Source organism: Blastocystis hominis (genome assembly GCF_000151665.1).
Source record: "Blastocystis hominis, Singapore isolate B (sub-type 7) whole genome shotgun sequence assembly, scaffold_0".
NCBI lineage: Eukaryota > Bigyra > Opalinata > Blastocystidae > Blastocystis > Blastocystis hominis.
This window is the reverse complement of record NW_013171815.1, coordinates 207,718-230,151: the sequence shown is the minus strand read 5'-3', so window position 1 is coordinate 230,151 and position 22,434 is coordinate 207,718. Positions and strand designations below refer to the sequence as shown.

At 49.6% G+C, this 22,434-nt stretch overlaps 12 protein-coding genes; 7 read left to right on the top strand and 5 right to left on the bottom strand.

Annotated features, from left to right (window-relative positions):
- Nucleotides 1-677: 677 nt before the first annotated feature.
- GSBLH_T00000059001 (uncharacterized protein) lies at nt 678-1,634 on the top strand (the record flags this gene model as incomplete). The annotated part of the gene is made up of 1 exon (XM_013038199.1): nt 678-1,634. The coding sequence occupies one exon, from the start codon at nt 678-680 to the stop codon at nt 1,632-1,634; it is 957 nt and encodes a 318-aa protein (XP_012893653.1).
- A 455-nt stretch (nt 1,635-2,089) lies between these two features.
- GSBLH_T00000058001 (uncharacterized protein) lies at nt 2,090-2,983 on the top strand (the record flags this gene model as incomplete). The annotated part of the gene is made up of 1 exon (XM_013038198.1): nt 2,090-2,983. One exon carries the CDS (start codon nt 2,090-2,092, stop codon nt 2,981-2,983), a length of 894 nt encoding a protein of 297 aa, XP_012893652.1.
- Nucleotides 2,984-3,266: 283 nt separating this feature from the next.
- GSBLH_T00006014001 (uncharacterized protein) lies at nt 3,267-3,898 on the bottom strand (the record flags this gene model as incomplete). The annotated part of the gene is made up of 3 exons (XM_013038197.1): nt 3,267-3,634; nt 3,664-3,738; nt 3,769-3,898. 3 exons carry the CDS (start codon nt 3,896-3,898, stop codon nt 3,267-3,269), a joined length of 573 nt encoding a protein of 190 aa, XP_012893651.1.
- A 3,618-nt stretch (nt 3,899-7,516) lies between these two features.
- Nucleotides 7,517-7,936, bottom strand: GSBLH_T00000057001 (uncharacterized protein; the record flags this gene model as incomplete). XM_013038196.1 has 2 exons in its annotated part: nt 7,847-7,936; nt 7,517-7,815 (listed from the first exon to the last, which is right to left on the bottom strand). The coding sequence occupies exons 1-2, from the start codon at nt 7,902-7,904 to the stop codon at nt 7,517-7,519; spliced, it is 357 nt and encodes a 118-aa protein (XP_012893650.1). The 5' UTR covers nt 7,905-7,936.
- Nucleotides 7,937-8,146: 210 nt separating this feature from the next.
- On the top strand, nt 8,147-8,838 carry GSBLH_T00000056001 (uncharacterized protein). XM_013038195.1 has 4 exons: nt 8,147-8,183; nt 8,285-8,559; nt 8,592-8,681; nt 8,711-8,838. The coding sequence occupies exons 1-4, from the start codon at nt 8,163-8,165 to the stop codon at nt 8,805-8,807; spliced, it is 483 nt and encodes a 160-aa protein (XP_012893649.1). The 5' UTR covers nt 8,147-8,162; the 3' UTR covers nt 8,808-8,838.
- An 87-nt stretch (nt 8,839-8,925) lies between these two features.
- GSBLH_T00000055001 (uncharacterized protein) lies at nt 8,926-11,979 on the top strand (the record flags this gene model as incomplete). XM_013038194.1 has 4 exons in its annotated part: nt 8,926-10,565; nt 10,597-10,913; nt 10,945-11,248; nt 11,279-11,979. The coding sequence occupies 4 exons, from the start codon at nt 8,926-8,928 to the stop codon at nt 11,895-11,897; spliced, it is 2,880 nt and encodes a 959-aa protein (XP_012893648.1). The 3' UTR covers nt 11,898-11,979.
- Nucleotides 11,980-12,004: 25 nt separating this feature from the next.
- GSBLH_T00000054001 (uncharacterized protein) lies at nt 12,005-12,357 on the bottom strand. XM_013038193.1 has 4 exons: nt 12,292-12,357; nt 12,208-12,261; nt 12,105-12,174; nt 12,005-12,070 (listed from the first exon to the last, which is right to left on the bottom strand). The coding sequence occupies exons 1-4, from the start codon at nt 12,322-12,324 to the stop codon at nt 12,030-12,032; spliced, it is 198 nt and encodes a 65-aa protein (XP_012893647.1). The 5' UTR covers nt 12,325-12,357; the 3' UTR covers nt 12,005-12,029.
- Nucleotides 12,358-12,580: 223 nt separating this feature from the next.
- GSBLH_T00000053001 (Threonine dehydrogenase) lies at nt 12,581-13,658 on the top strand (the record flags this gene model as incomplete). Its single annotated transcript, XM_013038192.1, has 3 exons — nt 12,581-12,613; nt 12,645-12,729; nt 12,763-13,658. 3 exons carry the CDS (start codon nt 12,581-12,583, stop codon nt 13,656-13,658), a joined length of 1,014 nt encoding a protein of 337 aa, XP_012893646.1.
- Nucleotides 13,659-14,820: 1,162 nt separating this feature from the next.
- On the bottom strand, nt 14,821-16,906 carry GSBLH_T00000052001 (uncharacterized protein; the record flags this gene model as incomplete). XM_013038191.1 has 10 exons in its annotated part: nt 14,821-15,019; nt 15,051-15,153; nt 15,184-15,238; nt 15,268-15,395; nt 15,426-15,575; nt 15,606-15,905; nt 15,935-16,135; nt 16,171-16,353; nt 16,395-16,523; nt 16,553-16,906. The coding sequence occupies 10 exons, from the start codon at nt 16,904-16,906 to the stop codon at nt 14,835-14,837; spliced, it is 1,788 nt and encodes a 595-aa protein (XP_012893645.1). The 3' UTR covers nt 14,821-14,834.
- A 60-nt stretch (nt 16,907-16,966) lies between these two features.
- GSBLH_T00006013001 (DNA-directed RNA polymerase) lies at nt 16,967-17,939 on the bottom strand (the record flags this gene model as incomplete). The annotated part of the gene is made up of 5 exons (XM_013038190.1): nt 16,967-17,007; nt 17,064-17,380; nt 17,406-17,599; nt 17,628-17,704; nt 17,738-17,939. 5 exons carry the CDS (start codon nt 17,937-17,939, stop codon nt 16,967-16,969), a joined length of 831 nt encoding a protein of 276 aa, XP_012893644.1.
- A 726-nt stretch (nt 17,940-18,665) lies between these two features.
- Nucleotides 18,666-21,228, top strand: GSBLH_T00006012001 (uncharacterized protein; the record flags this gene model as incomplete). The annotated part of the gene is made up of 13 exons (XM_013038189.1): nt 18,666-18,691; nt 18,752-18,791; nt 18,871-19,026; nt 19,076-19,175; nt 19,239-19,302; nt 19,343-19,572; nt 19,626-19,696; nt 19,725-19,943; nt 20,006-20,166; nt 20,198-20,337; nt 20,373-20,655; nt 20,686-20,884; nt 20,917-21,228. The coding sequence occupies 13 exons, from the start codon at nt 18,666-18,668 to the stop codon at nt 21,226-21,228; spliced, it is 2,001 nt and encodes a 666-aa protein (XP_012893643.1).
- Nucleotides 21,229-21,310: 82 nt separating this feature from the next.
- GSBLH_T00006011001 (uncharacterized protein) lies at nt 21,311-22,198 on the top strand (the record flags this gene model as incomplete). The annotated part of the gene is made up of 1 exon (XM_013038188.1): nt 21,311-22,198. The coding sequence occupies one exon, from the start codon at nt 21,311-21,313 to the stop codon at nt 22,196-22,198; it is 888 nt and encodes a 295-aa protein (XP_012893642.1).
- Between the last annotated feature and the right edge of the window lie 236 nt (nt 22,199-22,434).

The window sequence follows — 22,434 nt, the reverse complement described above, 5'->3', positions numbered from 1 at the left end:
CAGCTCAACGCCAATCAACTCTCCGAGTCGCTTCAGAATGTCCAGGAAATCATCGCGGTGAAACCGACTTTCACGGAAGCGTATTACGTGATGAGCAAAATCTATCAAAAACTGGCCGAATCCGCGTCTGCGATCGCCGCAGCGGAGAAAGCAGTGAGTCTTCTGAAACGCGGACATTGCTTGGAAGTGAAGGTGATCGAGCTGTTTACCACGTTGTACGACGCCTATGTGATGCAGCCGCCCGACCATTTCGGCGGAATGCGGTCGATCGAGCAGATTTTATCGCTCTATCCGCACAACCTCGCGCAGCTCTTCAATTATTTCCATATCAAGAACTACATTTCGTCTCTGCAAGGACTGCTTCCGCTGAAGCGCCACGCGATTGAAGAGCTTCTCGCAGAGAAGGAAACCATCGCCGAAGAAGCGAGGCGCGGCGTGATCCCGCCGTTAGTTCCGATCCGATCGAGCGTGATGGTGAATATGGACGTGCAGACGGAAGTGAACAAGCTGTTCGGATTGTATTTACGAAGCATGTTCAAAAGCGAATACAAACACGCGCAAGTGCGGAATCGAAAGCTTCGAGACGTGCTTCGCGTTGGTCTGCTTTCTGCGGATGTTTTCTATAATCACCCGATGATGCATTTAATGCGCGGAGCGTTCAAACTAATGCGAGTAGGATGCAAAAACGGTGTGGAATGAAGGGGTGCGAAGTGATTCTGATTAATTTGTCGTCGACTCGAGGAAACCAAACGCACGCCTTTGAAGAATTGGGGATCAAGCAAGAGAGCATGTTGGATGAATCGGATTATCGCAAAGGTCGCGATGTTTTTAACGTGAAGAAAAGCTACCGAAATCGAAATCGCGAGCTTCGAGTGATCAATCTCGAGTTGATGTATCCGGATAAAAAAGCCGAGATCATCAACGCGTTAGATCTCGATTTGCTCATTGATCTGATGGGATACACGCAGGGAGCCGAAGCCTCCATTCTCGCTCGTCGCCCCGCGGTTATCCAAGTGAACTACCTCGGTTTCCCCAGTCAAATCTCGAACTCCTACATCGACTTCAATCAGGAAGATAGCATCGTTTCGCCTCCCCAATTCAGCCATTATTACCCCGACAAACTCGTCTATCTTCCTTATTACTACGCCTGCAACCACTACAACAAAGTCCCCGATCTCCACCCCTACCAAAGCGATTCCGCCACTTTATATCTTCGAAACACGTTTAAAGTTCCACAGGAGGGAACACTCTACTGCTTCCCCAACCAGCTCTACAAAATCTCATCCGATCTGCTCGACACCTGGGCGAACATTCTCCATCGCCATCCTTCTTCCTATCTCTGGCTGCTGCGCCATCCCCTCGAGGGCGAGGAGAGCATTAAGCTCGAACTAATGGCTCGCGGAGTCCACAAAGATCGCGTTCTCTTCAGCGATTTCGAAGATAACAAGGCGTTGTATATGGTCCGCACCAGCATCTGCGATTTGATTCTCGACAGTCCCGTCTGGTCCGCAGGCGCCACGGGACTCGATGCCTATTGGTCAGGCGTTCCGGTCGTCAATCTCCCGGGCGATCGAACGGTGGAACGGCTGGGGATCAGCTTGATGGTGGCGAAACGGAGTGGAATTCACGCGTAGAGAGCGACGTATTTCAACGAAACGCAGCGAAACGCTCGGTTTGACGCGGGTTTGTCGGTGGATCCGCCGATGATCGTTGTGAACATGGAGGTAAGGTGATGGGTGTGCGTGGAGATGCAGGATTACGAGAACGTGGCGGTGAAGGTCGAGGGAAACAAGCAGCTGCATGCCGCTGTGCGAACCGAATTGATGAAGAAAGTCGCGGGAGAGACGTTTGATCCGAGAGCCTCTCCGGTGGTGCGACACCCGCTGCAAGGAGGGCAGTTTGATATTGAGTACTGGCTGCAGCAGTGGGTGATGTCGTTCTACGCCATGTATGATGTGATGTATGTGATGGGCAAGCCATGGGTTATTTACGCCGTTTCTGTTGACATTTGAGTTTTTGATTGTTTGTTGCAATAAGGAGTGTTAGCGCTTATGCCGGTCTCATTTTTCCGATTAGCTGATTGCCAATAATGCAGCAATTGTTCAATATCAATAGTTGGCTACTTCTACTGTATATTTACCTGGCCGTTGTTTTAATCAGCTTTATCTATGGCGTTGCAACGAAAAATGTCAGCCAAGTGGATCGTCTCTGGTCTATTCTTCCTATCTTCATGGCATGGATCTATGCTTATATTTCTGAATGGGCAGACATCGTCATTGTGATGGCTTGTTGTATAACCTTCTGGGGAGTTCGTCTCACTTGGAATTTCTTTATTAAGGGAGGCTACAGAATGGAGAGGGGAATCTTTGTGGAAGAAGACTGGCGTTGGGGCTATTTGCGGACTTTCATCACAAACCCCATTCTCTGGCAATTGTTCCACTTTGGATTCATTTGTTCTATCCAACTAGCACTGATAATCGGATTTACCATTCCTGTGTTGCTAGTTGCACTTTCGGATCGTTCTTCTGGGCTGTATCTAAGCGATTTTTTCTTTTGTTTCCTCTTCCTATTCTTTTTTGGTATGGAAACCATCGTGGATATCAACATGTTCCGCTTTCAAACCGAGAAGCACAGTCTGAGTTCTGAGGAGCAGAAGATGAGTCGCAATATCTGTATCAGAGCAGGTTTTGATTTTTCTGGCCTGCGTAAGTATTCGCGACATCCCAACTATTTTGCGGAGGTAATGCAATGGGTTGTCATCTACATGTGGGGTTCCTACCGAATTGGAAACTGGCTGAACTGGGGGTTGCTGTTTGCGATCGCGCTGTTCGTTGTCGTGTATTGCTCGACATTCGTTTCCGAGCCAGTGGCATCCAAGAAATATCCTCTTTTTGCGGAATATCAGAAGACGACGTGGCGTTTTATTCCCTTTTTCCCGGTGCATTTCGGTGCATTTGAGGAGAAGGCGAAGAGTGGGAAGTAAATGATTTGTGGTTGTGGTAATGGTTGTGATTGCTCTCTTCTGCGTGCAGCTTTTGAATAGAGAATCCGACAAAATCGGTTATTTTTTGGTCCTTCCAAATGGTTTGTTTCACAAACAAGGGAGTGTACAAAGTGAAAGGCTAGAATCCCCATAAAGAAAATGGTGTAGTTGTCGTAGTTTGGAATGGTAAGCGATTCCATCAATCCACACATCACAGACACAAACAGGGAGTTCACGACATAGTTGACATCCGAATTGAAAAAGGAACCTTCTCTACAATAAATCAACACTTCGATACACACTTCAGAATCATCCAATTGTAGAAAACGAGCGAGATCCATGAGAAAAAGACGAAGGACGCGAGACCAAACCAGGTTTTCGATGGATTCCAAGGCAAGAACCGATTCCCAGGAACATTGGGACCGAAAAACGCAGAGAACCCGTCTCCAAATGCTATGGGAAGAATACTGTACAGGCATTCAACTCGCTTCCAATAGAAAAGAGTAGCCAGCGAAATGCAAACTCCATAGTGGACTGGTCCCCCAACCAACTCACTTGCGACACCCGATCGGCTCATCGAATCGGTTACCATGTCCACTTTGACAAAACCCTTGCCAATTACCCAAAATACAATTGTGAACGCGAGCGGAACTATGTAATATAAGAAATAAAATAGGTACTCAGCATTGCCTGATACATTCCAGAGTTATCATCAGGAAAAATACTCCAACACAGAATATACACTGGCGCCATACCTACCTCTGAAGAACATTATGATAGAATACAGATGTGCAGTAGCTTTCTGGAAGTGGCTGAAGATACCCATTTAAACTTTCGAATGGCAATAATCGGGAGGCATACACATAATGATAAAATGGCCGTCTCGATAATCGGCGGTAGTGGTGTGGCAACCATTTTGTGTCACATTGTGGGATCCCTCGACTTTGGTAACCTGGTCATATAATCAACATGGACAATAAAATGAATGAAAAGCCATCTCCCATAGCGCCTGAGGAAGAAAAGCCAATCGTATTTCCTGATGGATCGATAGTTTTCGACCATTCAGATATCACAATCGAATCGTGCTCAGCGACACTCAAAATATCAATAAATCACCAAGAAGGATTCTCCTATTCTGTATACTTGCGAGATGGTATCGGTTATTGGTTTGGTAATAAATAGAATCTGCAAATGTATTGGAATCGAAAGTCATATCCGCAGATGAGTGTGTTATGGATAAAACAAATGAGTTTGAAGTCATTGAGTACTGTGTATGTTATTTGTAGTGGATCATTGCTAACATCGCTCCAGGAGGCACCTTTTTCGTGAATGCGGTGTGCAAATTGGAAAGTGGTGTGATGAAACCTCTTTGTCGAAGCACGCAGTTCTCTACGCCTTGTACACGCCCTGGAATAACTCCGCTGATCGTTCAATCGCAGTCTCGCCGAGAGATCAAGGTACAAACTGAGAGAGGGTTTTATTGCAGTTGAAATGGAGGGAGGCGAGAAGTAATGGCCGAAAGATCACTGGCTACACTGTTCGTTGCAGTGCAGACTATTTACAGGCTGCTTCTGAAACAAGCGATGTGGATCTTTGTACCGTTTTGATCGACAGAGAAGACGTTTTGAGTTGCAAAGTTGTCTTTGACTCGATTCAATCAACAATTAGGCGCAAAAGCTAAAGAGCGGCCGGTATTACGCTTTTCAGTTAACCGCCTATAACGAATGCGGCGAAACGAGTGGCCTTGTGTACTGGTTCCGAACGCAATCGAGCGTTCCAAACAACCCTTCGAACCTGCGCTGTGTAGGCCAAACAAACCACTCCATCTCGCTGGAATGGGACGCTTTGCCGCCCGAAGATTGGAATGGGAGCGAAGTGGATTCGTATATGCTTCAAATGAAAAAAGAAAACAGCGATAAGAGCTCGCAAGCCAGCAATTGGGAAATCGTGTATGTGAACAAAAACTGCGAAGCGACCATTTCAAACCTGACAGCGAACAGCGATTACTCGTTTCGGCTCTGCGCACACAATTCAGTGGGAGATAGTGGCTTTACCGGCCCGGTAATCTTCTCTACGATTCTGGGATTGGCGTCGCCGCCAGTGATTCGACCACAGCTCTCTGCGAAGAAACACACAACGATGAGTTTGTATGTGAGTTGGGAGAGCGAAGAGCAGTTCCAGAAGCTGATCGATTCCTATCGAGTGATCGTAGAATCGCGGATAGGCGTTGAATGTAGACGCAGGATGCGCAGGGCCAAACGATTTCCTCGATGGAGGTGTCGGACGTGTATTATCGCGTGAAGGATTTGCTTCCTGGAACGACGTATTCGTATGCGATCGATCAGGAAATAAGAAATAGAATCACCGTATCGGCTCACACTTCTTATGGTTGGAGCAATCCTTCCAAGCCTGTTTCGTTCTCAACGCTTCCTGACATTCCGACTTCGCTTTCGCCTCCAACGTTTTCATTGCAATGCGCAGACATGACGAGCAAACCGCTTCCTGCTTATTTCTGCAACTGCACGCTGTCGTGGGAGGCCGCAAAGGATAATGGAAGTGTGATTACGAACTATTTGGTCCAAGTGAACCCGACAAGTTCCAATTTCGACCAACAGAAAGAGATTCTGTTGCATTCGATTTCGAATTCTTCGGAGTCGAGAAGCGAATTGAAGGCGGGAGAGCGATGCAGAGTGTTGGAATCGGAGGGATGGATTATGGAGACGAGCGATGAGTTGGTTACGGTCTTATTGGACAATCAAATGGCGTTCCAACGCGTTCCCAAAGACGCTGTGGAATTGCTCCCATTCCCCACGCAATCGCTCGTATTGCTTTTGAATCTTCTCTCTTGATTTAGCCGAAAAAATCGCCTTGCATTCCCTCGCAAGACTCGATGGCTTCGTACTCCATCAATCCATCCATTCATCATCTCGCAGAACCGTCCAAAGATTCCTGGATCACCATTCTAACAATCGACGCGCCTTTCACAACAGCTCTCGTTTTGACTTCATTCATTCAATCATTTTTCGTTTAGATTTCGAATTTACTTCCCAATACTGATTATTCGTTCCGCGTTCTCCCTGTAAATAGTGTTGGCAAAGCCAACTCAGCTCCTTCCATTTCGCTTCACACGCTTCCAGCACCGCTGCCTCGTCCTTCGCCTCCCACCCTTCTCTCTGCGACTCCCTCTTCACTGAAACTGTCGTTCGACGTTTCTCCATCCTACGAACTGCGTGGAAACGACAAAGCCTCCCTGCAGTTTTATTTAGACGGCGACACCGAGCAGCTCGGCCAACTGAATCCACTCTACACAGGACCCAACACTTCCTTCTCTCTCTCCGGACTCAAACCAGCGCATTGCTATCACTTCCGACTGGCGATCGGCACGCCGTTCGGCTGGAGTCCGCTCTCTCCCATCGTTTCCTTCTCCACGAAGCCTTCGGTTCCATTGCCGCCTCGCAATCTTCGCGTGGCGCCGCTGGACGCAGTGTACAGCCCTCTTTCTTTCATCCGCGTCGAGTGGGACGACCCCGACTGCGACAACGGAAGTCCGATTCGCTGCTATCACGTCGAAATGGCCGCGGGAAAGAGCCCGGCCAATCAGAATTTCGCTGGAATCGAAACGACGACCGATCATTCGTCGCTTCTTCGCGGATTGGTGGCCGGAAATTCCTACACAATCCGCGTTTGGAGCGAAAATTCCCTTGGTCGCAGCGCCACTCCGGCAATCCTGAGCGCCCAAACCGGCTCGGCAATTCCCGATGTGGTTCCGCAGCCGTTTCTCCGGAAACAGCCAGCCTCGACCCACGCGACAATCGGTTGGAACGAACCCACCGATAACGGCTCTCCGATTCTTGGCTACCGAATCAGTTTACAGCCGGTGGGTCGCGAGTACTTCGTGACGGGGAGCGTTACGACGCTCACGTTTAACAAACTGAAAGAAGAGACTGCGTATTCTGCGATCGTGTTTGCGAAGAACGCGGTGGGCGAGAGTGCGGCGTCGACTCCGCTTTTGTTCTCGACGAGCCAGCGAGGCTTGACGGTTCCTTCGATCCCGTCCTTCTTGCCACACACCCAGCAAGGAGAAGAAGTGCTTCTTCATTGGAAGGAGCCTACAGAGCGAGAATGTGTGCAGAAGTACGCAACGATGGGGGAGTGTCACGCATAGCTTTTTGCTGTATCAAGATAACAAGCTCGTTTTTGAAGGAAATGCCACCGAGTACCAATTCACGCCAGAGATCGCGCGACGGTATTCGTTCCAGCTCAAGGCGGTGAATGTGGTTGGTCCGTCTCAGTTCTCGTCGACTTATGATGTGTTTGTTCCGCCTCCGCCTGTGGTGAAGGAAGTCGTGAGGAAGCGAGAGCCTCGTGACCCGTTCTCTCGAATTCGGATGTTTACGGAGGTAAAGAACGAGGCGGTGGATACTGTGCTGGAGAAGAAGCGGAGAAAGAACTGGTTGAAGCTGTGGTGGAAGAAGTACTCGGCGGTGGTTATTATCGCCGCCATCTTTGTGGGTATCTTTGTACTTGTAAATACTACCATGAAATAAGATGTTTGTGGAACAAAGAGCAATAGAGCAAGAACAAAAGCAGCGCAATCGCGATGGAGATGAGACAACAGATACCAGCAATAACGGCTATCCAATAATAGCGGTTTAAACAAGGTTTTGGTTCAGTGTTGTCAGAATTGATCATATCTTGCTGAATCCCAGCAATTTCGTTTATATCCACACCCATACTACCGACTGTCTTGGGTCCAACGATAATTTCATTTGATGCACGAGGGCGTCCCGTATTTTGTCTTCTCATCATTCTGCGGAAGGAGCTTCCACGACCTACTCATAAAATTTAAAGATCCAATCCAACGAGTCTCTGTCTTTGTATCTATTAATCCAGTCGAAATTTCCTCGTAGTTCTGATCCATTGCGATTCCTCTATCAAGATCGAATTACAAAGACAAAGAATAAATGATAATGTAAATGGACTCTATCTATTTTTCTATCTCTTTGGATGTGGCGTGCGTGATTATAATTACATGTGTTTTTAAATGTGCATTGCGAATCGAATTAAGTAATTATGTGGGGTAAATTCAATTATATAGAGATAAGATAGCGAACATGGTACCCCCAGGGTCCAACTATTTTCTATTCTCTCAATAATCACCTTTTCTTAAAGAAGAATTATGGCTAGCATTCAGGAGCAAGTAAGTAGACACGTCGATGTTGTTGAGAAATGGTTTTCGTGCGATGCTGTCCGCTAGACTCATCTCTCTATCATTTCGCAGAATTTCTAATGTTACTGTAGAACCAAGCTGCTTTCCAGAAGCAGGATAAGTTCTCTTACCGCAAGGTCCACCTCTTGGGCAAGAAGGCCAACCAGCGCTGGTACGCCAACATTGGTCTGGGCATCAAGACCCCCGCCGCCGCCATCAACGGAAAGTACGTGGACAAGAAGTGCCCGTTCACTTCCGATGTGACCATTCGTGGAGCCATCCTGAAGGGACTGGTCATCTCCACCAAGATGGAGCGCACGATCATTGTCCGCCGTGACTACCTGCGTTACGTCAAGAAGTACAGACGGTAGGAAATGGAAGGTGGATCTGATTCCCTAGTTACGAAAAGAGACATCGCAACATCCCTGCTCACTGCTCTCCCTGCTTCGATGTGAAGGAAGGAGATATTGTGACCATTGGTCAGTGCAGGTAAGCTTCTGTCGCTTGATTGAGACTAGACCTCTCTCCAAGACTGTGAGATTCAACGTGATTGACCACGAGTCTCAGAAGTCCAAGGGTCTGTCCAACATCCGTAAGCAGTTCCGTATGTTCTAAGTCTGTTACACAGGAAAGGTGACGTAATTCATTTTGTTTGTTGGATACTCTTATTTGTGGGAGAGTTTGGTCATCGTCATCATCTTCATTCATTGTTGCACGTTTGAAACTTGTTGGTATGAAATTCTCGTACAAGTTCACAAACCTCTGTGGTACGGTTTTCAAGTGTGGAAACGTGTGTTACTCTACAGACGGGAATGTTCTGTATTCTCCTGTTGGGAATCGCGTGTCTGTGTTTGACTTAGTGAACCACACATCGTACACGCTGCCTATGGAGACGCGTATGGATATCTCCCGTATTTGCGTTTCTAACAATGGACGTTTTATGATTGCGGTGGACGTTGAGGGAAAAGCGGTATTTGTCAATCTGAAGAAGAGAGTCGTTCTCTATCGCTTTGCCTTTGCAAAGCCTGTTACAGACATTCAGTTTAGTCCCGACGATAGTTTGATCGCTGTTACAATGGAGAGGAAGCTTCAATTATGGTGGACTCCTTCAGAAAAACGTCATTTCGCTCCTCTTGAGTTCTACCTCGAGATAGGCAGACATTATGACACTATCAAGTCAGTACGATGGAGCCATGATGGTGAATATCTGGTGACAGCTTCCGCAGATATGAATGTCCGTATTTTCTCTGTAGGTAATAAATACGGCTTCGTCCCTGTGCTTCTGACAGGGCACCGTGGTAGTATTGTTGGTGCCTACTTCACCGAAGACGATCGTAGCATTGTTTCGGTTGCTGAAGATGGCGCTATTTTTGAATGGGCATGGAAACCGGTGAGTGACGAGGAGTGGGAAAAGCAAATGAGATATCAAAAGTTTGTGAAACGTGGAAAGAATTTCAAGGCAGGTAAAAAGGATTCAATGGAAGAAGAAAAGGAAGAGGAGAAGGAAGAAAAGAAGGAGGAGAAGGAGGAGAAGGAAGAAGAGAAGGAGGAGAAGGAAGAAGAGAAGGAGGAAGAAAAGGAAGAAGAAAAGGAGGAGAGTGAGAGTGAGAGTGAAGAAGAAGAAGAAGAAAAGGAGGAGAGTGAATCAGATAAGGAAGAAGAAGAAGAGGAGGAGGAGAAAGAAGAAAAGGAAGAGAGCAAGAATGAAGAAGAAGAAGAACCCAAGGAAACCCCCGTTTCCGAATCGGAAGACGAATCCGATTCCGACTTCCCCACCAGCATCTACGCGCACGGCAAATGGGCCATCAAAGATCGCCACTACCTCGGCGAAACCTACCCCACCACCAGCTGCGACTTCAATTCTCGCACGCATCTCCTCATCGTCGGTCTCTCCAACGGAGTGTTCTCTCTCTACGAGATGCCCAGCTTCAATCTCATCCACACGCTCTCCATCTCCAACCGCAGCATCTCCTCCTGCGCCATCAATCGCTCCGGTGACTGGCTCGCGTTCGGCTGCGCCACGCTCGGCCAATTGCTCGTCTGGGAGTGGCAGTCCGAGACCTACGTGCTCAAGCAGCAAGGCCACTATCACAACATCGGCGCCTTGGAGTTCTCTCCGGACGGCGGCGTTGTGGTCACCGGCGGCGACGACGGCAAAATCAAGCTCTGGAGCATGACATCAGGCTTCTGCTACGTGACGTTCTCCGAGCACACGGCCGCAGTGACCGATCTCTGCTACGTCCGGGGCGGCCACGCGATCGTCTCCGCCTCGCTCGACGGAACCGTGCGCGCGTTCGATCTGGTACGGTACCGAAACTTCCGAACGCTCACCACCCCCGTCCCCGTGCAGTTCACCTGCGTCACCTGCGACGCGTCGGGTCGAATCGAAATAAATCATCTCTAGGTCGGGTGATCTCATCGCGGCGGGCAGCAAAACCCCGTTCAACATCTACATCTGGTCGCTGCGCACCGGCAAGCTTTTGGATACGCTGACCGGCCACGAGGGCCCGATCTCCTGCCTCCGATTCAACGGTCGCGGCACGCAGCTGGCGTCGGGATCGTGGGACCACACCGTGCGGACGTGGGATTTGTTGGGCAGCGGGCTGAAGGAGTCACTGAACCACCCCTCGGAGGTGGTGGCGCTGGACTGGCGTCGCGATGCGGACGAGCTGATCGTGTCGTGCATGAACGGCAGCGTGTACATCTGGGACGCGAAGGAAGGTGAGCAATTCGCGGGGAGGATCACGCGCAGCGCAAGTCAAGGGAACCATCGACGGGCGTCGCGATTTGGCGGGCGGACGCAGGAGCACGGACGAGTTCACGGCGAAGCACAACATGCAGGGCAAGTACTTCCGGTCTGTCTGCTACTCGCCCGACGGAGACTTCCTGATCGCCTCGGGCCACTCCAAGTACGTCTGCATCTACGGCGTCCAGTCCAAAACGCTCATTCGCAAGTACCCGCTCACGCAGAATCGCTCTCTGGAGGGCGTCCTCGACAAGCTCAACAGCAAGAACATGACCGAAATCGGCGCCACCAGCGAGCTCCCCGACGAGACGTACGCTCCCCGCGGTTCCTGACCATGTAGGCGCGAGCAATACCTCGTCCCCGGCGTGCTGAAGGGCGACGGAGCCAAGCGATCGCTCCGCGACGAGATCTACTGCAACGCCGTGAAGTTCTCGCCCTCCGGAGACGCGTGGGCGGCCGCGTCGAGCCAGGGCCTGATGGTGTACACGCTGGACCCGTCGCTGACGTTCGACCCGTTCGATCTGAGCGAGGACGTCACGCCGGAGAGCATTCGATACGCGCTGGCGGGCGAGGAGTGGCCCAAGGCGCTCATCTACGCGCTGCACCTCAACGAGGAGGCGTACATCCGAACGGTCGTGCAGTCCGTGCCGTTCGACCAGATTCAGGTGGTGTGTGGGGAGGTGCCGCGGTTATTCTTAACGAGATTGTTACAGGTGCTGTGCGTGCAGACGCAGGAGACGATCTATCTGGAGTACTACGTGACGTGGATTTTGTGGCTGTTGCGGTCGCATGGAGAGTATATGCGGAAGAATCCGCGTCGATATGTGTCGGTGATGAGAGCGGTGCAGAAATGTCTGCTCGAGCATTACAACAATTGCAAGAACTCGGCGGATAGCAATATGTACACGCTGCAGTATCTGGGAGAAATGTGTGGACAGAGAGGCATGGAGCAGGAGTGAGGGGTCTTTTACATTACATTACATTACATTACATTTGTTTTCGGATCCGTTTCCGATTACTTGTAAAGTTGCTTTTATTGGTGCGTTGTTTGTTTGGTAAACACCGGATGATGATAGTACACAACCTATTGACTACTTCGCTTCCAGGCGCTTTTTCCAAACACTGGTTTGTTCTACACCATGAATCTTCAAATGGATGCGAAACACCTTTTATCGTGTCTTGGATGTGCTGGCGGTCGGAAAGGAAGAAAACGTCTCCATGCTTCTGGAACACTTTCTATACCTCATTTTGAATACGAGTACTGTAAACTCTTTTCGCTGGCAAGCCGCTTAGTTCAGAGGCTTGAACATCGAGAACGTGTAACTGTATTTTACTATGTGTGCGAATCATTACTTTTACTCTGCATTCCTCTTTGATTACGTCCATCTGCCTCTCCCAAAAAACCAAAAGTGGGTAAGTGTAAATGGTTTTTCTGCCCTATCTCCTCTTTTCTCTTCTATCTGCTATATAGTTTTTGATTTGTGTACTATCCTGTGTAATTACAATAATTATTCTTATTAACGTTAATTCAACCCTATCATCTTAAATATGATCTTTTACCTCGGTTTCCCTTTTTCCCTAATTTTCACATAATTCTCTGTTTTATGTAGGACCATTTGTTCTTTGTTTGATTTCTAGAGATATGCTTGCTACTGCTGCAAAGGCTACTTTTAGTGTAGGTCCGTGCTGCTTTGTTGAGGCTGTAGGCTGCTCGTACCTTCGCTACGGCCAACGCTCCCAGAATTCTGATCACTGGTGCTTGCGGACAGATTGGTACCGAGTTCGTTACTCGTATTGCTCATTTTGACCGCCATTGATGTCTAGTTCTCCGTAAGAAGTACGGTGTTGAGAACGTCATTGCTTCGGATCTCCGCTTCCCGAACAGAGAGTTCCAGACCTCGGGTCCCTCCGCGTTCTTGGATGTGACTGACAAGAACAACGTGACCCGCCTTGTGGCCGAGAACGGAATCACCTGGATCATTCATCTGGGCGCTCTGCTGTCCGCTATCGGTGAGAAGATGCCCCAGAAGGCTCTGGAGGTGAACGTGCACGGTTCGGAGAACATCATCGAGGTGGCTCGCCAGTACAAGTGCCGTCTGTACATTCCTTCGACGATCGGCGCGTTCGGTCCCTCGACCCCCAAGGAGATGACCCCCGATGAGACCATCATGCGTCCCACGACGATGTACGGTGTGTCCAAGGTGCATCTGGAGCTGCTCGGCGAGTACTACCACCGCACCCAGGGTCTGGACTTCCGCAGCTGCCGCTACCCCGGCATCATTTCGAACAAGGCGCTGCCTGGCGGTGGCACGACGGATTACGCCATCGATATCTTCTACGAGGCGATTAAGCACCACCACTACACTTGCTTCCTGGGCCCCGACACCCCGCTGCCCATGATGTACATGCCCGACTGTCTGCGTGGAACGCTGGAGCTGATCGAGGCGGACCGCAGCAAGCTGACGCAGTGCGTGTACAACATCGCGGCCATGACGTTCACGCCCGCGCAGCTGGCGGAGAACATCAAGAAGTACATGCCCGACTTCACGATCGACTACAAGCCGGACAGCCGCCAGGCGATCGCGGACTCGTGGCCGTACTCGCTGGACGATAGCCACGCTCGCAAGGATTGGGGATGGAAGGAGGAGTACGACATGGACGCGTTGACGCGCGACATGCTCACGGAGATCGAGAAGAAGCTGATGAACGCTAAGAACTAAGCGAGTGTTTGTTGAAAACAGAGGAAAGGAACCAAGAAGAAGGAGGAAGAAGGGTGCAAATCGATCCGTTCTTAGGAGGGATTCATGAGGAAAGAGAGAAGCAGTACGGATTCGCTGTTGGAGGAGAGCGCCGTGTTGAGCAGCGCCTGTCGGCATTTCTCGAAGAGCGGAGTATCGCCGTAGATGCAGAAGATGGCTTTCAAGGTCGCGGAGATCTCGGTGAGAACCTGGTCGGGGAGCGGCGAGATGACTCGGATGGGGGGAAAGAGGTCTAGAAAGAGAGAGAGAGAGAAAAGAGGAAGCAAACTATCCGCTTCGGCAGCGTTGAGAAGCCTACGAATGAGAAAAGGAGGCGAGGCGTACACCAAAAAGAGCTGGAGAAGCACGTCTTTGTCTTGGAAGTTGTGGGGAAGGTAGCGGCGCTGGATGGAGATGCAGGCCAGAATGTAGGAAACGTAGCTGTCCGGCAGGCCTTTCAGTTTGGAGGGCAAATCCTTCCGACTCGTGTCGATTACGCTCTGGTACTGCTGGAGACTGTTAGGTGTGAGACCGGGGGCGGATTTCCCGGAAACTGTGTGATAGACCTAGCAATGAATGCAAGCATGCAGCAAAACGGAAGGGAAGGTCATGGAAGGTTCCTGACTCTGTTTCGAAGTCGTTTCAATCTCGACGGCGAGCACTTTGATAAGGCAAGTCTCAATCGCTAAGAGTGAGGCAAACGCAAATTCGGTACAAACGGGATGGTTTTCCTCGAACCCTCCTTTCAGATAGTTGTACAAAACAAAGGGAGTAAGACGAACAGCCAAACACTTGATATCATTGCTTCGCGAACCCAGACAGTAGAAAAGCGCGGACATGACATCCTTCAACTCCTACGAAATGACTCCCATGACCATTGTTTGTACAGGAGTATCTGTATCATTGCTCATTATCACCTGGGTCATATAATTAAACAAAGGCTCCGATTTGGAGATAGATATCATATCCGACTCAAGCAGTTGATCTAACTTCACCAAAAAGGAAGAACCATCTCTCTGGAGACCGCTGACCCGTAGTTTGACCGGATCCTCAAAGCTGTCGATAACCTCTTGGAGAGTTACCATTCTTTGAAAACCGTCCGACTCCAAATCCCGCAACGAGCGATTCAAATCAACAAACAGTGCAATAAAGAGACATTTAATTGAAAAAGTACGGACTCTCCAGCACACATTTCAAATCCAAATCTCCCTTCTCCGGAATGGGCGGGAACGTCAAACTGGGATACCGAATCACCAGAGACTCCAAGAAATTCTCCAAGATGGGCTGCGAATAGAGCTTGACGAACTGTTCTCGAAGCAAATGATTCATTGTGTCCACATCGCCTTTCTTTCACCCCCACGCGAAATCGCCTACACGCATGCGTCCAGTACGAGTCATGCACGGTCGCGAAGTCCATATCATACTTATCGCACACCAGCGAAGTCATCATCATGTGCGTGCTGTCCAGCGAATGCACCTACCCCTCACGCCATTTCTTCGCCTGTACGAAATTGGGCGGGAACGCCGAGCTCTGCTTCCTCGTCAGCACGGGCAGCACATCGCTACGCTGGACCCCTCCCTCCTCGCGTACTTGTTCACCTTCACCTGCACGTCCTGCATCGCCGTCGCGATATGAAACACGTTCTCCTTGCGATACGGCTGCACAACCGGCAGCCCCAGCGGCGTAACCCAGCACACGGGGCTGTTCGTGTGTGCGATCTATCCGTCACCGCGTTATCTCGCTCCCACGATCGCTGCGATCTTGTTCAGCCACGCCATGATGGTCGTGGCGCCTTTGTTCGTCACGCCGATCGATCCCAGCGTCAATCCCGCGAGATACATCGACAGCGCGTACAGCATATCGTCATCGAAGTCGATTTTCTTATCGTCACGACGCGCCTACACGTCAGAATCCCCGCAGATTCCGACGTTGAGCTGGCCTTCGATTTGCTCGCGCGCGCCCACGAAGGTCACGCCGTACACCGACGTCATCACGGTCTGCTTGACGACTTTGCGATTGACTTCTTCGCCTCCACGCAGCAGCTCGGCCATCGCGCGAATCGACGCGTCGGGGTTGCGAAGATCCTCATGGATTCGTTCCTTCACGATGCGGAGAACCGCGGAATACACGTCTCCGGGCTTGGAACTCGGGACCAAATTGACCTGCGTTCCGCCGGTTTTGTCGAGTCCCAGCGCGGCGTAATGCTGCAATCCGTTACAGCTTCCGTCCTATGCTGAGAGCCCCTCCCATGGCGGACTTGATGCACGGGGATGTTGCTGAGATAGGCTTCGGGATGAGGCGAATCGATGGCTCGGATGTACTCCATGCAGGTGGCTAATAACTGCCAGGGATCGTCTCCTTCTTTCCACCACGCGTTCGGAGCGAGGGGGTTTCGCACGGACTCGCGAATCGCGGGGAGATGCTCGTCGACCCACTTGCTTCGATCGTCGAACGAAATCTACAAGATCACACGGCGTTCGATCGAATTCGGACCTTGTCGTTTCCGTAGAGATTGGCGACTTGGATCTTGAGCCAGAACAATCCGCGCTCGCCGAGCGGTTTTTTCCGCGCGAAGGAGAGCAGGCCACGACAAAGATCGTTTCCGAGATGGTTCAGATGGGGCGGAATGGGGTACACGCGGCCGCGAAAGTCGAGATTCATCGGGAAATAGATAGTCTATGCGTTATATTCTTCTTCCTCACACAATCGAAACTCACATCGTTCTGAAACTCGCGCGCGATGTCGAGCTTGTATCCGAGGTCGCAACGCAGCGAATGCAGGTCGTAGTTCTTCTGCTTGATCTTCATCATCGCTTTGCGGTACTTCTTTTCGCTCTCAAACTCGCTCTGCTTCAATCCCACTCAGCATTGCCCACCGGATCCGGCATTTTCAAGTCCGTCCGCGACGGAATGTCCAGCTCGCCGCCTCCATTCTCCCACACCGCCTCCGCTACCTTCAGCACGTCCTTGTTGATCACCCAGCCCACCTTTCCCAGAATGTTCAGCGACCGAAACACGCTCGTCAAATCCGCCTGGTACAAGCAGTCCGTCTGCAGTTTGCTTCCGTGCGTCCGCATGAACACTGTTTTCTGACTAATGAACCCGCCACTGTCCACCGAGAGCCATGGCCGCGGGGGAACCAGCATTGGCTTGTAGCGGATGAATGAGATCTCCCCGCGGGAGTCGCCTTGGTCGAGTTTTTGCTGGACGGCTTCGTTGAAGCGGAACATGCCGATGAGATTCCCGGAGGGTCGCTGGCGCCGATAGAAATGAATGAAAGCAGGCTCGTTCTAAAACTGGGCGATTTTTGGAATTCCGACTTTCCCATCGACTTTGATAAAGCAGTTCTTTTGGAGAAGGAAGAGGAGCACGCCTCCCACTTTGTACGTAATATCCGGCGCCCAATCTGTCTAACAAAATCAGGGGAAAAAGTGGAATTCACAAGATCGGTGTCAGGGAGCGGAGCGGTGACGAAAATCTCCTTTTTTTTGGATCTGCGCTTCTTGTCGCTTTCGATTTTCGCGATAGCTTCGGATTTGATGATCTTGCCGACGTTTTCACAGCAGAAGGTGTAGGCGTTTCCAGCAGGGCTTTGCATCAGGATGTGGACCAGCTCATGGAGAACGATAATCGAAATCTTTTCCGGCTTTAGAAGCAGGAGATAGGGCTGAATGGCCTTTTCGGAAATGGCTCCTTTTCCTTGTCTGTGGAGTAGAAAATAAAAAATACGAGCTGTACTTGATGTTTAATTGCTCTTCACGAATTGCTGTGGAAAGAGGATCGAACCAATCCGCAAGAAGAATTTGGGCAGGGCGTAGTGACACACCCTGACCGATCTTCTCTACCTCAGCTTTCATAGCCTGATATTTCTGAACGGCTAGGTCGATTGCGTTTTCTTCCAATTCAAGTTGTCTTTTGAGTAGCTACATAGAAGGCTATTGCAAAAATTACATCACGATTCACTTTCACCGCTTCAGCCATCTTTTCCTTACTAAGTGTGCTGTCTGGGTGCTTTTGTTTGTCTCTATCTATTTATTATTCCGAGAATACATAGTTTTTACCCATTATAGGAGTTAACTCGAAGTCGGAGCCGAACGGAATGTACGCCAAAACTCCGTTCTTTTTATCGATATCAAGCTGCTCTGTTGGCTTTGAGCTAGTCGACGCAAACCTTTGAAAGGGATGTCGGGAGAAAAGAGCAGTAGTGAAGAGTCGCTGTAGTCCGTGTGTTATAGCATAATGCTTACACCGCAGTGCGAACATTATAAGATATATTCACACAATACAACGAAAAGTGCAAAAATCGGCTCAATTTCCATTGATCATTTTTCTCCAAAGATAAGCTGTTCAGAATCATTTTGTGTAGGGTTCTAGCATTTACGAGATGGTACTATATCGTACAAAGAGAAAATGGGAAGGAATCGGAACTGTAGTGAAAAGAGCTACAGTAACACACCAAAAATGCTTGTTGAAATATATGTGTATCGATTGAACCGTATATTTGACTATTTTTTTGGAGGGGAATACAGACAAATGACTTCTTTCATATATATATATAGAGTATTATTTTTCTAAAGTATTTGAGTGTATCAAATACGAATGATAGAATAATACTAGCTAACTATTGTTCAAAGTTTAGTTTCTCTTATCTTCTCTGTCCCATTCTTTACCAATTACATTACTTTTAAAAATTAATGCAATTTATATTCAAGTTTTTGCATTCCATGTTTCATTCTTAGAAATCACATGCCCGTCTTTTTCACATTCCAAAGTTGTCAATCCTGTATTAAAAAGCAAAACACAACTTGCTTTTGATTTGAGTTCTTCATACTTAAGATTCAATTATACCGCGATTATTATTATTATTATTCTGTAATAATAGGTTTTCTATGAAGAATCGGCATATCCTCGGACTGCTCTTGCTTTGTGCAGCATGGGGATCAATATGTGGAAGAGAAATGTGTGATTCCTGTGTATCTGCTCAGGAATATGTGCCACACTGGAGTGGAAGCAACGTACTGAGTTAAAGTGACGAATAAATAATAGAATTCTGAGGAACATTATCTTAATTGTAGTTCTTTTCTTGGAAACGACTATTTAACTGTAAAATCGAAAGTAATGAAGATTAATGGCATGTACAAAACGGTTGATACCGATTATTTGTACTCCTTTTGAAGTGGGGGTTTAACTATAGATATCAACTCTACTACGAGTGGATGGAATCTGGAGGCCATCAAGCTTCCACCACGTGCCAGAATTTAACTATGGAGTTATTGTGCATGGACTATTTCCCTCCTTGTTCATCTCCTACGGAATATGCAGTTTTTCCATGCAAAGAAAACTGTTTGCAGTACGCTGAGTAACATTTCTCCCCGTTGTTCACAATGAGTGTTTGCCAGTCGTATTCCTCTCCACTCATCTGCCCAACGGATGGTCCAGACTACAATGCTACGGACCCTGGTACGGGCAAGTACCCGTTCTCCAACAATGCCCTCGAAAGTTGTTTTATGGGCGATCATTCAATTCTTCCGTTTCTTTTTCTCTGCTTTTCTCTCATTCTAGAAGCCAATGTCTCACGCGAGACCTTTTCTGCGGAGAGAATCCGAAACATCCCGAGTGTATCTCGGTAGGACTCTCCTCTTCTATTCTCTCTTTCTAATGACTAGTGCGTTTGCCTCAACGGAAAGACGGGCGAAAACTGCGACTTCTGTGCCACGAATTCCGACTGCAAGCATTCTCTCAGTCTCAATCAAGTGCATCCACCCGGCCTCCTCAAGCCCTAGACATGCCGCACAGACCCTTCCGAAGTGCTCGTTTCTCTGCCCCAATCTGCGTTCAATTTCTCCGTCTCGGCGCGCCAGCTCGCCTGCCACGGCGCCAAAGGCTTACTGCAGACGTACATCGGCGAGCACGACGTGTTCATTCAGCGCATGGAGGGCAACGCGCTAGGACTCCACGTGGCCGCCGCCTACGACCCGCAGTCCCCCGTGATTCTGGAGTGTTTCTCGGACGACTGCATCGTAGAAACGCCGCGTCGGTTCTCTGTAGATTCTGTCGCCGGTCGAGTGCTCGCTCTACTTCCCAACGCTGAACTCCTGCATCCAATGCCCCACGGTGTCGTGTTTGGTTCCGCAGCTCGCCAAGCCCAGTCCGTTCGGACATCTCTTCGACTTCTTGGAAACGCCGCTCGTGATCGGGTGCGACGGATCGCATTGCATTTGGCAGCAGCAAGACGTGTTCTCGCAAGAATTGGAGTGCGTCGCGGGGGTTTGTGTGGACGATATTTCGGCAGCTTCAGCGTTTGAAAGGGGAAAGCGAGTGATACATAGTCCGTGGACGACGTACATTATCTTCGCAGCGATCGTGATTATTATCATATTCGTTATCTGTACGAGCGAAACAAGCTTTGGACTGTAGTTATCGTCGTGGCAACGCCGAATAAAGCGGTCAGCACGACTCCCGTGATGCGTGAAGTCCAAAAAACGATGAGGTTTGCTCCCCACTTCTCTCCTCATTCCCAGCTATGCTCGAATGAGCACGCATCTGCTCACTCCTCTCATGGAGATCGACGAAGACCCGCACACTTCCTTCCTGAACTCCTATTCCGCCCCGCAGCCCAACGCAAGGAATGAATCGCTTTTTGATCATAGGAATACGTTTGGTACGACGTAACCGTCACCGAACCCTCCGATAAAGTCATCGTCAACAGCCGAATCGGCGCTGTGAACAACACGAAAGGCCTCTACGCCGTCGTGGGGCCGATGGGAACGCGCTCGCGCCACTTGCTGATGGCTCTGTGCGGATTGTGCGACCCCGGGAACAAAGTGTCCGGGACGTTTTACATGAACGGAACGCTGCTTTCGCTCGACGAGTTGCTTCGAAAAACGTCGTATGTGAGCGGAGCGGACGACATGTGTCCGGAGCTTACCGTGCGCGAAGTGATCGAGAACGCGTTCAAACTCTCCCAGCCGCCTTGGGTGTATGAAAGAGGCGGGGGAGTGACGAATAGTTCGTCGTTAGAAACGTCGGGGAAGGTGGATTCGCTGCTGGCAGACGTTCGATTGGTGAAGTATCAGCACACACAGCTGAAGTTTCTGCGAAAAGATCAGATCATGATTCTTCGGATCAGCATTGAAGTGTTGACGAAGAGCTCTGTGATCATTCTGGACGATCCCTTTAATTCATTCACGCCGTCCATGACGATGAATGTAGAATTCGAAGAAGGTGTCAACGATTGTAGGTGCTTTCCTATCTGAAAAAAGCGCAGAAGTCGGGAGTGATTCTCCTGCTCGCCTTCCGTCAGCCTCGCTCCATGGTTTTGAAGTTCATTCAGAACGTGATTCTCATTGGATCCCAAGCGAATATCATTTATAACGGGCCAATCAGCCGCGTCGATTCGTATTTTAGCCAGTTTGGATTGACAACTCGCCATGGAAACAGCGATAGCGATTATCTCCTCGATATTGTGATCTTTCCAATGGATCGTGATTCATTAGGTGAGTCGAGCCGACGATATTCAAATGGAGAAAATGATCTCTGCGTTCCGAAATAGTGAGGAGTGGGTGTGATCGGGTTTTGATCATTGTAGGAACAAGCTTTTGTTGCTGAATATTCGGCAGATTCGCAGAGAATCAATGACCAATCTGCAGGCTCCCAGCTATTCTTTTATCCGCATTAACGACGCGATCACGCTGGATAACGCAGATACCGCCAATGTGATCCACGCCCAATCCAATTCGCGTATGCCTTTGCCCAAGAAACGCTCTCCTTCCAATCGCGTCGAATCCACAAACGAAACGCCCGGCAGATCTCCGAAATCCCCAGCCAAACACGTTCTTTTCAAGCCGGTCTCCTCCTCCACGCATCGATCCAACTCGCCTTCGTCGCCTCTTTCAGACAGACCCACCGCGGAGCTTCTTCCGCGGGGATCCTACACCCAGGTTCCAGACAGCGATTCCTCGGGGAGTTTCATCTACCAAGGGTTCTCATCGAACGTGTCGCTGTCGCACCCGCGGTCCTCGAGTCCGCAGCCCTCCAAACCCGCGCGAACCACGCTCTATTCGCAGCTATCCTCGTCCTCGTTGAGCCAGCAGTCGTATTCGTTCAATTCGCGCTCGCCGGAAGATGATTGGACGCTCTCTCCGCGAACGAAACTCCAAATTCTCTTCTTACGAATCGTGTATTGCCTTCAGCGCAACCCCATGTATCTTTATCTGCACAACGGAGCCGCGCTGCTCGTCGCCGCCTCGCTGGGGATTTCGTTCTGGCAGTTGCCGCAGGACACGATGGGCATTTCTCGCCGCTACTCGCTTCTCATCACAATCGTGCTGTATCTGATAGTCCAGGGCTTTTCGGGGCGGATTTGGTTCCAGAAAGATCGTGAAGTGTTTATTCGCGATATTCGGTGCGGCTATCATTCGTCGCTGGAGTATTTTTTGGTGGTCGTGTTGCTGGATGGAGTTTTCATTCGATTCTTGCCGTCGATTCTCTTTGTAGAGACGCGTCGAAATCGTGAAGTGTAGGGCGTCGCCACGGCGTTTATGACGGGAATCTGCCGAACCGACAACGGATTCTCGTTCCGCAAAATCATGCTGTACATCTTCATTTGTTTTATCGCCATGTCGCTCTTCTCGACGCTCTTCGCTGTGACTTGTCTCCTTTCCCAACGCCTCTGAGGCGTAGATCGGTCGTCCTCTTTCACCTTCGGCATCTTTTTGATTCTTCTGATCGTCGTGCAGATCATTCCCGCCATGGCAAA